The sequence below is a fragment of the Hippocampus comes genome, unplaced genomic scaffold (genome assembly GCF_001891065.2).
Source record: "Hippocampus comes isolate QL1 unplaced genomic scaffold, H_comes_QL1_v1.1 scaffold170, whole genome shotgun sequence".
Taxonomy (NCBI): Eukaryota; Metazoa; Chordata; class Actinopteri; order Syngnathiformes; family Syngnathidae; genus Hippocampus; species Hippocampus comes.
Window position 1 is genome coordinate 137664 of NW_017806171.1, and position 13392 is coordinate 151055.

At 43.6% G+C, this 13392-nt stretch overlaps 1 protein-coding gene and 1 long non-coding RNA gene across 3 annotated transcripts in view; one reads left to right on the forward strand and one right to left on the reverse strand.

Annotated features, from left to right (window-relative positions):
- The window catches only part of opn5 (opsin 5), a 14884-nt gene extending 1717 nt beyond the window's left edge, over positions 1 to 13167 (forward strand). The window contains exons 1-7 of one of the 2 annotated variants that reach the window (XM_019896231.1): positions 5715 to 6169; positions 8744 to 8890; positions 9355 to 9474; positions 10672 to 10842; positions 10940 to 11274; positions 11352 to 11593; positions 12094 to 13167. In XM_019896231.1, the coding sequence (XP_019751790.1) occupies positions 8758 to 8890; positions 9355 to 9474; positions 10672 to 10842; positions 10940 to 11274; positions 11352 to 11593; positions 12094 to 12160 (1068 nt within the window). In that variant the 5' untranslated portion in view covers positions 5715 to 6169; positions 8744 to 8757 and the 3' untranslated portion in view covers positions 12161 to 13167. Of the gene's footprint in view, positions 1 to 5714; positions 6170 to 8743; positions 8891 to 8966; positions 9475 to 10671; positions 10843 to 10939; positions 11275 to 11351; positions 11594 to 12093 lie in introns of those variants that run through there. The other variant, XM_019896232.1, reaches the window with a different exon arrangement.
- LOC109531758 (uncharacterized) lies at positions 4478 to 5478 on the reverse strand. The gene is made up of 2 exons (XR_002171243.1): positions 4815 to 5478; positions 4478 to 4563 (listed from the first exon to the last, which is right to left on the reverse strand). It is a non-coding gene; the product is annotated as an uncharacterized LOC109531758 (long non-coding RNA).
- Positions 13168 to 13392: the final 225 nt, after the last annotated feature.

Sequence of the window (13392 nt, forward strand, 5' to 3'; positions counted from 1 at the left end):
ACACATATATATATATATATATATATACACACACACACACACACACACACACACACACATGTGTGCGTGTGTATTTTTGAACCCAATTCCACGAATCACTCAGACACCAAAAGGTATCGGGCCAGTCCTCCAAAAAAATGGCCGTCATGCGCACAACTACGTCTCTGTGACATCACTTGTTGATGTCGAAAGCGCCGTGCCCCCGGACAGATGTTCGATATTCGATATTCGGGGTCGGCAATCCGAAGTACTCCAAGAGCCATATTGAGCGTCTCCACAAAAACCCTTTTGACCTCTCAAGTGAGGGTAACACCGCATATATATTGCTACTTTATCTGGACGGACAGATAAACAACAGCCTGTCGCATTCATGAACTCAATGAGCTAAATGCAGAGCACACAACGTATATCTGCGGCATACAAAACGGATGGCCCGATGGACTTGAGACCGGGGAAACCTCCTTTTAGAAGTTCATGACAAATGGAATGCTTCTGCAGAAAAAGCAATGCTGTGCAATTTCCGAGAACGGAGAAGTTAATTGCCGGAAACATTTGATTTGATCGGATTTAAGGCCGCTAAGAAGTTACGTTAAAAAAAAATTAAGAAAAAAGAACGCATCACACTTTTTCAAGTTCTGCACTTTAGTTTTCAAGTCACAGGTGTTGTGGCAGTCAGCTGCAAGCAACACTTTGGAGGTGTCACCATAAGTGGGTCTCGCTTCCATCACTGAAGTGTCAGAAGCTAATGTCAGGAAAACTGCAGCTGCCTTTTTTTTTTAATGATGAACATTAACAACATTTCACACATACACACAATTTCAATTGGTACTCACAGGGAAATAATTCAAACGCACAAATGACTATTATGGATACGGCTGATTAATCTTGCGTACGTGATCTTACTCCATAGATGGAGACCTTGTAAAAATGGACAATAAACGACAGACGATCTGAGACACATGGAAATAGGCTGGGAACCAACGGGTTTAGTGCCCTCTACTCCTCCTCCCATTTTGGGGGGGGATTGATTGATTTTCTTTCCAGTCAGTCCCTTCCTTAGCTGTCACAACATGTATTTCGCCAGCAGATGAAGAAGTAGACTCGTACAAAACAACAGCACATAACCCAGTCGCAGAAAATGGAATTCCGTGAACATAATAGAAGCGGAACGAGTACGTTGCGAGAAGAAAATTCACTTTCAATTTTTGATGACCTTCCTCCCGTCAAGTTATTTGCTGTCGTGCGGCTGGAAGGCTGAAATTGTCAACGCTACGTTGGGAGAGAAAGGAAATGAAGGCCGCGGGATTGAAAAAGGGTCCATGTGCTGCAAATCTCGATTGCCAAGCGCGGCTCAACACGTTTAAGAGTCAATACGAGTGGAATCTGGTCGTCTTTGAACGCAACAAAGGGAAAAGTCAAGTGGAATGCTCCCTTAAATTGGAAATGGAAAATAATCTGCTCTGCCGTCCAATGGTCAACATCATAAAATCTTGGGTCAAATATTTGGGGACAAACTGCAGCTGGGAATGACAATTTATAGTTTGTTTTGTTTTGTTTTTTACCCTGCAGTTTTGTGCAATTGCCGAAGCATCCAATCGGGACTAAAAATCAAATAATCCCCCCACCCCCTCTCTTCAGGCCCTTCAAAACTTTCTCTGCTGGCCTGAGGGCTGACCCGCATTAATGTTTTGTATACATTTTTAAAATACCGCCTGCATTTATTCCCAATTGTCTTTTGCCTTCATTTAATCGTGTGTGTCTTGGCTGCGCAGCTTCAAGTTGTTGGCGGGTTGGCTTTTAAAGCTCAAAATCTCATCCGCCTTTCGCCCCAAGTCAACTGCAATTGGCTTCCACACTCGCGATCCTGAACAGGATTCTGTGGTGGAGAGAATGGATGTTGTCATGGAAGATAAACGCTTTAACTGTTTCCCGGTGTTACTCGCCACTTAGAATTTTAGATTCAATTTGAGTTATTTTGGGTGCCAAGTACTTTCGCCTATGAGGGTGAGTGCGTGTGTGTGTGTGGGGGGGGGAGGGGGGGGGTGTTCCGAATGAAAGCCTTGGTCTGGAAGGCAGTGTACTCTACTTTCACCCATATGTCTCACAAGCTGTGGAAAAGAACAAAGATCTGGAAGTGGCTAAGAATGAAGCCGCTGCTCCTCAGCATCAATTCACAGCATCAAGCATCCTGCTTGGTTCTCGGCACCTCTAAAAGCGTCTGGCCTGCAGACCCGAGGCACCGGGCAGGAGCAGAGGAGCTCAGAGAGTTAAGGTGGGGCCAGGCCATTTCAAGATTGCGTCACGAACGCGGTTATCCTGTTCCGTGAACGGCTTTGCTCATAAATGAGTCACTTGCTCTTCCAACGTGACGATGTGAGCGCGACAGTTATCTTCTGCTTTTCCATTTCTGAAGACGGGAGAATGACAAAAACAATCACATCTCCCCAGAAATGAAGGCGAGGTCTGAACAGCACGACCGGTTTTCTTTGTCCTTCAAAATTGACATGCATGACTTTTTTTTTTTTTTTTTAATAATCAAGACTCATATGCAGTTCCAACCATGATTTTCGCTCCGCTTTCTCCATCTGGTTGATTGATGCTGTGTTGATTGATGAGGGCAGAATGCCGAGCGCTCCGACAGGATTGACTTCATCCTGTGACCGGGCCCTTCATCATGATGAGGCGCTCTATCAAAAGCTTCCTCACTGATGAAGTGGAAAAGTCATCTCTCGCCTCAGCGGGCTCAAGTTTCGCGTCACGTGCACGTGAGGCGGACGTCGAGTCACGAATTACCACATGGCCGCGGTGGGGCTGGGCAAGTCGCCTGCTCTCTGTCAATCCTCTCGGAGAAACACTGACATGGCAACCAGGTCATCGAGTCACTTGCTGGTTTTCAGCCGGTTGGCAACAACAGTTGCCAAGCTTCGTGTCTGGTCACCCGCGCATCTTGAAATCTTCGGCATTTGGGCAGCTTGGTTCTGTCGTGCTGCTTACATGAGTCAAAATGCAATTGAATGCGTTTAGCCGCAGGGGGGGACGGGGGGGGGGTGGCTTTAAACAAGCACTGTTCATTTATAGTCCCGGATGTGGAGGGGTGAACATCTGCTGCTCTAGAGGCGGTCTTAAGAGACTTCAGAAGTTTCCATTCACACCACAAAAAAAAAAAAGTAGTGGTTGCTTTTTTTTTTTTTTGAATAATAGTCGCTAAAAAGGTCTGATAGGTTGTCATGGTGAGAGTAGCCACGCTTGGCATTTGCACAAGACAGAGCCGGTCCCTGAAAACAGATACTATGAATCACAATCAATAATTATTTGTCAGTCTTCATTGAACTTCACGGCTAAAAGAATACATTGACATGTCGCATCGATATCTTGTTGTTTTTGTGAGTGATGATTTGACTTTCATCATACCGCATCAAATTCATCCAGTTTCTTAGCGTCTAAATTTTACAGTCAAGCCGTTTTGTCTCGTATCGTGCTTATTTTCAGGGGCTCAAAAGCGTTTGGACAATCGGCTGACAATTTTTTGGCCATCTGAGAAACTAACAGTCAGTTTCCTCGGGCGAATAAGACACTCTGGCGTGATTCGCACGCATAAAACACGCTGTCGTTTTATTGGCGCGCAGCACCTCCTCGTAGCTCATCTCAGTCGGGTTGTCTGATCCTGAGCAAGGTGACGGCCAAAGATGAGCCTAATTCAAATATTAATCGCGGAAAGCTTGATTGCACATTGCGGTTTGTTGTCTTTGCCGCTAATTTCAATTAACAGATTTGGAATGTAAACTGACGAGGAGGGATTTTAATTTGTCTCTCGCGTGTTAACAAACACAAAGAGAATGAAATAAACCGAGTTAAATGTCACACGGAAAGAGAAAGCCAAATTGGAAATTGGCAGCGCGTTTGCAGAGGAGCAATCGTGTTGCCTGATCATCTGGTTTGATCACAAGGATGGATTGATGAAATGAAAGCGCACGCTCTCGGGTCATCTGGCTGGATTTTGGTCTTTACGTCAAATTGTGAGCGCAGCGTTTCAAGAAAACGCAGAGGTTCTCGGGTGACCCTTGACTGAACCTTTGCAGATTTCCATTTAAGGTGCGAAAAGCAGCTGGAGCGGAAAAAGGGAGCTTGACAGTCAAACACCTCCATCCACAAAGTGTCAGAGGAGAAGTGAGGGCAAGAAATGCCAAGCGTGGTGTTCACGAAACGGTTCAGTGATGTAACACCTTGGAGTCATCACACTTCACTTGCGCCAGTGTGAGCAGCCGCCAACACTTAGTGCTTCGGGAGCCATCGGTTGAAGGCTCTTTCATTCTTTCCTCAGAATTAGAATGTTCATTTTCATTGGATCAAGCGCCGCTGATTGAAATGGCCTCTTTGTCAATTAGATTTGGGCGAGCTTCCTTAAGGTTTTTGGTCTTTTGCTTAAACAATGTCCAAAAATATCCGGTAGCTGACAATGGTCTATTTGAAAAAATATTTTGCTGAAGAGAAAAACGCTTACCAGGCTGAGAGTTTCAGCTGTCGTTTCAGCCTTCATTGGAAATCTCACTATTTCCTGGTGACCTGTCTTAACCCCCCCGTCCCCCACCAAAAAAACCCCATCCGAAACAAAAAAGAAACCTTCAACCAAAGATGCCCATAAGCAGACAAGAAACACGTCATTGCGCTACTTCTGCAGGTGACTGCAGGAATTATGGGTTTTGAGATGATTCATTAAGCTAGCCGTCCTCTGACTCCACTGAACACTCAGCTGCACATCCTTCTTTGGTTTTTGACATGCTGGCTTTTAAAACTTCCTCCCTGATTGAACTGACCTTTAAACAGACTTGAGCTTGGCTTAATTGGCAATTATGCTGATTCGGAGTTGGTTATATGTTAATAAAAAAAAAAAATCTTGTTAAACGTGTGAACGTGCACTCTGGAGTGTATTAACTGTAAAGGACATTATTTTTCATTGATAGGAAAAAGATGAAAAACAACAACTCTGTGTCATCGGTTTGCCTAAAAATGTCCTCATTTCAGCCTGCAAAAACATCACTGGGCATCATAGTTGGTCTGCGTTTACAAAATGTAATGGAATTAATCAAGCAAGTCAAGCACAGCATGTGAATGCTAATTGCAGATTTCACATTAAAACAGAGCTGGGGGGGGAAACAATCCACAATGTGTGCACAGTACTGATAAAGATTAAATTGGTAGAGCTCAAATTGTTTTTGAGTAACGAAACATGTCAGCATTGCTAATAAATGTGGGTGAAGCCACCAGTCCATTTTTTTAATCGAGTTCTTTTAATTGAACACTGACCATCTGTCTGTTGAGCCTGTCGAACGTGTGTAAATAATCATTAATCAATCCATTTTACGTACGCCTCTTCCTCAACTACGCTCACACCGAATTGTATTGTCAATGAAGATTAAGGGGAACTAAACCGTGGATGTGAAAAAAATGTGCATATCTTCTTTGTCAGCCATTGTTTACTTAAATCCGCACCGAACTTATTCAAATAAAATATGTTTCAAACAATTCAAGAAAAAAAAAATCCCACCTGCTTTATTTCGGGCTAATAAATGTTCGGAAACAACAGGCTATGTATGTAATTTCATTGCTCATACAAAAGATCATTATACTGAACTTACCAATTATATATATATATAATGACTAATGAAAGTAAATCACAACATGCATTGGGGGTGGCCTATTAATTCCAGGGTGAGCTATTAACCCCCCCCCCCCCGCCCCGAAGTCCCATTCGACAGGACTTGGTTGAATGAATTGTTAGTGGCGTGCATCTCCACATTTTCCCCTTGCTTTTACATTGGAAGCGTGAACCGGAAGTAGCTTAGTTTCCACACAGTAACTTGGCAGTTGCTATGACAAAGCGCCTCGAGAGTCCGAGAAGAGTTGAAGCTGCGGGCGCGACTGAGAAGACAGCACATTTCGGAGACGAGCAGTGGCCGCATCACAGGATTATTTGACTGTTTTTTTTTTTAATTTTTTTTTATCCAATTTCTCTTTTTTTTTTGCTCAAGACTATTGTCGCTTTTTTTCCAAGCATTTTCCCCAATGAGAAACACTTTGATTTCGCTATCCACCTTTGTTTTGCTTTATTTTTTTTTTCTTTTAAAGATTTAACTCCCGCCCGGAGTGACTGATGACCGATCACCAAAAGGTGAGGATATGGCAGTGGTAACTCGAATCTTCATTTGCCAACGCCTCAATTTATATATTCTATCTGGGGTCTACACAACGTGTTGCCAACAGTACTGATTTTTTTGGGTCTTTTAACATGTACAATTCAGATTTTTCAGCTCCAAAATTGCCCCCTTACCTTATTTCATCGTCAAGTGTGTATTTATACATACATTCACATATTTGCACTCAAATCTCATAATCCAATTGGTTGCAAATGTCCCCAGTGTGGGACAAATAAAGGTTATCTTAACTTAGAATTAAGATTTTACCCAGATGCAAAAAGTTATGATCATGTAAATATGTATATTTATTCTTGATCACCCTTTCTGGAATTCAAAATTAATAACAAATAACACAACATACTGTCACGGGCTGCAAAGCACTTTTGCACGCTAATTAGATCCGCGAATGACATGCAAACTTAGTATACAAAAATAATGAGCTTCGTCTCGGACAGGGGTGGGCAATTATTTTTCCCGTCATGGGCCAAATGAGAAGCAGCAAATATTGTGGAGGGCTGGGCCAAAAGGTCAAAATCTACTCCGGTTATCTATTTTATTTCTATGCTGAAATAAGTCAATGACATTCGGTGTTTCCACAATGTCTTAGTATGCCAGTAAGAATGTAACATAACTTGCAACATTTCTGTCCCAAGTACCAAATAATGCAGAAAAAAAAAATCTAAACCCGTTTCAGTATGTTGTCTTTTCTTGTTCAGTGAGTTCAAGCTGGCCTCTGTTGAGCTTTGACAAGTGCAGGTTGAATGTTGGAGGTGGAGATGTGAAGCACACGTGACAGATGCTCATCAGTAAGAAGGAGAGGGTCTGTACCTGGATTTGTTGAACTTGTTTTGTTGTTTGTTGAGTCCACCAAGCATTCTTGAACGAATTCCCCCGCCGAAAATGGCTTGGCGTTCTTCGCGATATCACACAGCCTGTCCTGGTTGCTGCTTCCCGGGCCGCGTGCAGGCTTGGTGAAAATAGCGTTGTTGTTTTTCGAGCTGCGCTCTCTCAGCCTCAGTCAATTGTCTGTATTTTTCCGCACGCCGCGTCTCGTCATGCAGACTCACGTTTTCGTCCTTCGAGACGGCTCGCCGCAAACCAAACACGCGGGTTTGACTCCAGTCAATCAGTATTGAACAGTCCGTATTTTCTGGAAACCACGGCCTTCAGCGTCCGTCTTGAGATGGGCGACCAATTGGAAGGGGTTGCCATTACCTTCACTTGCTACTAATCACGCGGATTCGGCCAGGGCACCTGTACGTAAACGACGCACGCACACCGCAAACAGGTTTCACAGTAAAAGTTCTGCTCTTTGAGTCCACGCACTGGGCAAAAAAAAAAATTCAGCAGATTTTATTTTCTTGATTCCAAGAATCTTTTCACAGGCCAAGAATAGCCGGGCCGAGGCCCAGCACGCATTATCCCAAAATTTGAAAGTATCGTAGCTTTTATTTTCTTGATTCCAAGCAACTCATCGCAGGCCAATAAGAGCCAGGCCGATCCGGGTATTTTACGGCCCGCGGGCCATAAAATACCCGGGTTGGGTCTGGAGGCTCCCTTTCAAAAGTGACAGACAATTTCAGTCTTCCCAGACGGCGCAATTTGCTTCCGTTTACCAGACATGTTTTTGGAGCATGTACACCATGCCTCCAGAAGTACAACAATGTACGAGTCCATCAGTAACGTTGCTAAGCAACCTCAGGGAATCGGCACTGTGTTTGACAAAAACTGACTGTGATTGACTTATCATTCACAATTAATCTGTAGGTTAGCATTTAGCGTAGGCTAGTCGTTTTGGAGATTCAGAAAACGTTCAAACAAATTCAGTGATCCATTTACCGGTACCTTCAAGTGTGAACTGAACGCTGCCACCTGAAAAAAAAGTCATGCAAGTGAACCACTACACTGTCCGTGACATGAAAATCCACATTTTACATATTTTTTTAAATGGTTTTATTAGACTTGCTTTGTTTGAGAGAATGTTTTCACTGAACTGACTCATTCCCCATTCAGTCCACGCGCATTTTTCATTTCTTTTCCTCCTATTGTAATTTCCCATTGAATAATGTGAATTTTGAAGCAATCATTTTGTTCCAAGCGAGGCATAAGTGTCTACGGAGGTGATTTTTATTCAAATGAGGCTGTTTTTGCATTTAAGGTTTGCAGAAAAGTCCCGGTTTTTACGTAGCGTTAATGCATACATAACTTTCAAGTCAAATGTCATTGCAATTGATATGTTATTATATCAAATGCATTACCGGATAACCGTCATTTGCATTTGAAGGATTACTGGAATATTATCTCAATGGAAATGTTCTTGTAAATATTCACCACAATACTGAAACTACTGTTGCAGACATTTTTTTTTTTGGCTGAATGCTCACTGTTGCTTCATTGTGGAAAAAAAGCCGATACCAGCAGTTATTAAAGTGAAATGAAAATTATTATAATTGATTGAGGAGCTGCAACTTCACATGTCAACCTGGTGTACACGTTTTTTTTGTTTTTGTTTTATTTTTCGAATGTCATCCTTTTCCTCCTCTCTCCAGAAATTCCCCCACTGATGGCAGGGATGACGAATGAGACGTGGACACACTCGTCATACGTGCCCCATTATCTCCTGCGTGGCGATCCTTTTGCCTCAAGACTCTCGAGAGAGGCAGACATTGTGGCAGCTTTTTATATCTGCATTATAGGTCCGTTTCTTCAATTTTTTTCAAAAAAAAAAATGAAGTCACCCCATCGTGTCATTTTGGTGATTTGTATGTAAAGAGAATAAATATGTTGAAAATGAGGAAAGACTGAGAGTAATTTAGTGTTGAATTGTATTTTGATATAGTCTTTTTTTTTTTTTTTACCTTCTTGGTGATCCAGATTTTTTGAGGGGCATGACAGGGGATGAGCTGGAGTCAGTCCCACCTGACTTAATCATGGGTGACATATTGACAATGTGACATTTCACAGTCTTACAGTTGACCTGAGATGAATTTTTCAGAATGTGGGAAGGAGAAACGCCACGAAAGCACCACACAGAAAGGCCAGATTGGACATGAAATTTGAATGGCTGCATGAATAACGCCCGAAATCATCCATTCAATTCAACACGGGGAGCGGAACGTCACCGTTCATCATCCGCTGAACACGTTTCTTTCTCTTCCAGGTATTATGTCCGCAACGGGGAACGGATATGTCTTGTACATGACTATCAAACGCAAAACGAAGTTGAAGCCACCGGAACTGATGACATTGAATTTAGCCATCTTCGACTTTGGCATCTCAGGTATTTTCCATCTTTGTCGGAGCATCAGAAAAGCAACAACGCTGTTTAAGAATCATCCAAACAATTTGGGGGCGGGGCTTATTGGTGCCTGGCGATGTGTTTGATGAACTCCATGCACAGAACTGAACACTAATTGCGAGGGGCTGACTCCACGAGGAAAAATGTAATCCACACGTTCTTTGTTTGGTGCCTTGTGACTGACAACAGCACATCCGATTCCGTGAAATGATTCGCATTTCAGCGTGATACAAACTGTGATAATCATCAGAATGTTCCCGTTCTTTTTTCTTGATGAACGATCGTTATCTGGGTATGTCCTGGGTGAGCCGTATGACCAGGGGTGCTCATGAGCACCGCAAATCAAATATTGCGTTCCGGTTCAAGTCGAGTGCCATGTGGTTCATGGGAAAACGCTGACTCCACGAGGAAAAATGTAATCCACGCGTTCTTTGTTTGGTGCCTTGTGACCGACAACAGCACATCCGATTCCATGAAATGATTCACATTTCACCGTGATACAAACTGTGATAATCATCAGAATGTTCCCGTTCTTTTTTCTTGATGAACGATCGTTATCTGGGTATGTCCTGGGTGAGCCGTATGACCAGGGGTGCTCATGAGCACCGCAAATCAAATATTGCGTTCCGGTTCAAGTCGAGTGCCATGTGGTTCATGGGAAAAACTACGGGCAGATAATTGATTTCACAGATTTGATCCGCAAATCAAGGGTTGCGCTTGTCTTTTGCGTCTTTGAACACATTTTTCTGAAATTCAAATGTCCGTCGCGTAGACAGTATCTTGACCAATTGTCGCTACGTCAATACACGAATGGCTGGTTCCCCTTATCGTTCAATGGAATTTATGTTTTGCAGCTGTCGGGGTAGCTCGACAAATTGCTATTGATTCTGCTACCATCACAACCTTTGTTAAGAACACAGCTCTGCTGTTAATGTCAATCCAAATGTATGAGTAAATCCGACTCATTAAAAACCAAACCAAAACTAATCTTGTTTTCCATACTTTTACTCTTTACCCTTCTTCTGCTTCTTTTTCTCTTTTTCATCCTGCCACCATCATCCTTGTCAACACACTCCCACGCATCTTTCCGTTGGTGATCCTCATGACTCCTTGTCGTTTGTGTGTCGCCCTCTCGTTTTCCTTTGACATTCCTGATATTCCACTACCCCTGTCCTTTAGTGACAGGAAAGCCCTTTTTTATTGTTTCTAGTTTCTCCCACCGTTGGTTGTTCGGTTGGGACGGCTGTCAGTTCTACGGCTGGGCGGGCTTTTTCTTTGGATGCGGGAGCCTCACCACCATGACGATGGTCAGCTTGGACCGATACTTCAAGATCTGCCATCTCCGATACGGTACGTGGAAGCCGAGGTTTCGTTTGCTTTCGCCGACGGCGGATTCAAGCGGTAAGCACTCACTTGGCGTCGGACCTCCTATTTCTTTGCCGCGCAGGGACGTGGTTGAAACGGCATCACGCTTTCCTCTGCTTGGCCTTCGTGTGGCTGTATGCCGCCTTTTGGGCCACCATGCCCCTGATAGGCTGGGGAAGCTACGCCCCGGAACCATTCGGGACCTCCTGCACGCTGAACTGGTGGTTGGCGCAATCCTCCGTGTCCGGCCAAAGCTTCGTCATGTCCATTCTCTTCTTCTGTCTCGTCCTTCCGACCGGCATCATGGTCTTCTCCTACGTGAGGATCATCTGTAAAGTCAAGTCTTCCGCAAAGGAAATCTCACACTTTGACGCCCGGATCAATAACAATCAAAACCTGGAGATCAAACTGACAAAGGTATGCCAAAGAAGCGGATTTTTCCTCAAAGGTGAGTTACGAGAGGTCAAAATAACTTGGATGCGTTTCAAACCGAGGTGGCCATGCTGATCTGCGCGGGATTCCTGATCGCTTGGATCCCGTACGCGGTTGTGTCCGTGGTGTCGGCGTTTGGGGAGCCAGACTCGGTGCCGATACCCGTGTCTGTCATTCCCACTCTCCTCGCCAAGTCCTCCGCTATGTACAATCCAATCATCTACCAGTTAGTGGACCTGAAGAACTCCTGCTCGCCCTCCTGTTTCAAGGCCCTTGGGAAACGCCGGCATTTTCGAAAGTCCAGGTAAGGGAGTATATCTTTGGTCATGATGAGTGATAAGATTACAACAGGCTATGGTTTTTAAATTGGATCATTCTCATGTTCACCTTGTCTCCTTATTAGTTTAAATGGGTTGAAGGTTTCTTTTCTTTCTTTGTTTTTTTTTTTGTGAAGAAAAAAAAAAACTCTTACCGAGCTAATAGTTTCGACGGTCACTTCAGCCTTCGTCTGAGCTGTCGCTACTTCCTTGTGACGTGTCTAAAAAAACAGAAGACAGGGTCAGGAAACCTTAAAAAAAAGTCTCTGTTCAATAGAAACACATGAAACGGATATGTGGGAATATCAGATATGAGATAGTCCAGGTTAGCTGTTTGCAACAATAATAACAGTCACTCTTCTTGGAATATTTTATGAAAGACAAAGTGGTGTGATTTGAGCATGGTATATTTTGTTGTGTTTTTTTTTTTTTAAATAAAGATGCCTTTTCTGACTTTATTATGGACGCCTGCTTCTTGTGCTTGCAGGTTCTACGCAATTTCTGGCTCACTGAAGGACACACCGGCACCGAAAGAAGTTCAGGTTGAAATGTGAGACGGACGGAACGTGTGGCCAGCTTGGGATGCTTTGCCTCCTTCCGCGTCTTCTGCGCCTTGCACTTTGCCCATTTAAATGCTGCCTATTATCTCCAGTGACAAGACCAAGCTCTTTGCATTATCCCTAAATCGGGATCACGCCAGGCTGGTTCACACCTACACTGAAATTTGGCATCCTTCCGGCAGCTGGCCACCTCCTCCCCTTCCTCCACCAAAAAGCACTTTCCAGAGAGGTTGCAGTAGTGTTGCCGTGTCATGAAATGTCTTGACTCACTTTGGCAGTACTGGAGGCATACTGTCAACGTCTGCAAACATTTTTTCTAGACACCAATTTACTGTCCCCTCAACCAATATTGACTCTGAACGGAAGATGTTTTGCATGAATAGTTGTGACTGGAAGCTCAATGCAAAGTATTGACCAATCACATGACGCGAACGATTGATGGATCTGCAACAAAACTGTAAAGTAGGACAACAAATATATGCGCCGTCTGATAGTGTCAGCACTGAGCACACACTCTCCAAACTGAAGTGTTTGGACACCCCCCCCCCCCCCCCCCCCCCCCCCCCCCCCACCCTGTCCTGAACACCTGACATGACCCTGCGCCTTTTGTTGTCATGCTGTTAGGCTGTGATTTAAACCAAACGTAAACCCAACATATTTTGGGAGGTGTTGTGTATATACTCACATATAGATTTACTCGACATGATTCATGTTCAATTTCAGCATAGATCACTGATGGGGTTTTTTTTGTGGTAGCTATGGCAAAGTGACGTTGCACGTTTCCGTGATGTGGCATCGTGTCATGATGAAGACGAATTACAAAACAGTCACAATATTTACGAGCCGTCAAAATGTGGTTCGTTTCGTCGTGCTTTGACCTGTGTTTAAGTTTCATCTGATACCGTCTGAATCTTTCACCAAGTATGCAAAACCTGCTTTTCTAACTTCATTTTAGTGTGACGTCGAACCAGCACGAACTGATCGCTATAATCGCGCTGAAATAAACAAAGCAGCCTCCGACTTTCTGGTGTCACTGTAGCTTTTGGATTGGATTGGATCCAACTTTATTGTCAAATGTGCTGTATGTGTACAGCACAGATGGAATTTCTTCCCTCTCAAGACAACAAGCTCATCAATGTCCTGTAACTTGTTTCGCATTTTCAAAGTTTCTATTGCAAAATATGTTGTCCAAATGTTCTATGTTTCTACTGAAGAAAGAAATTATT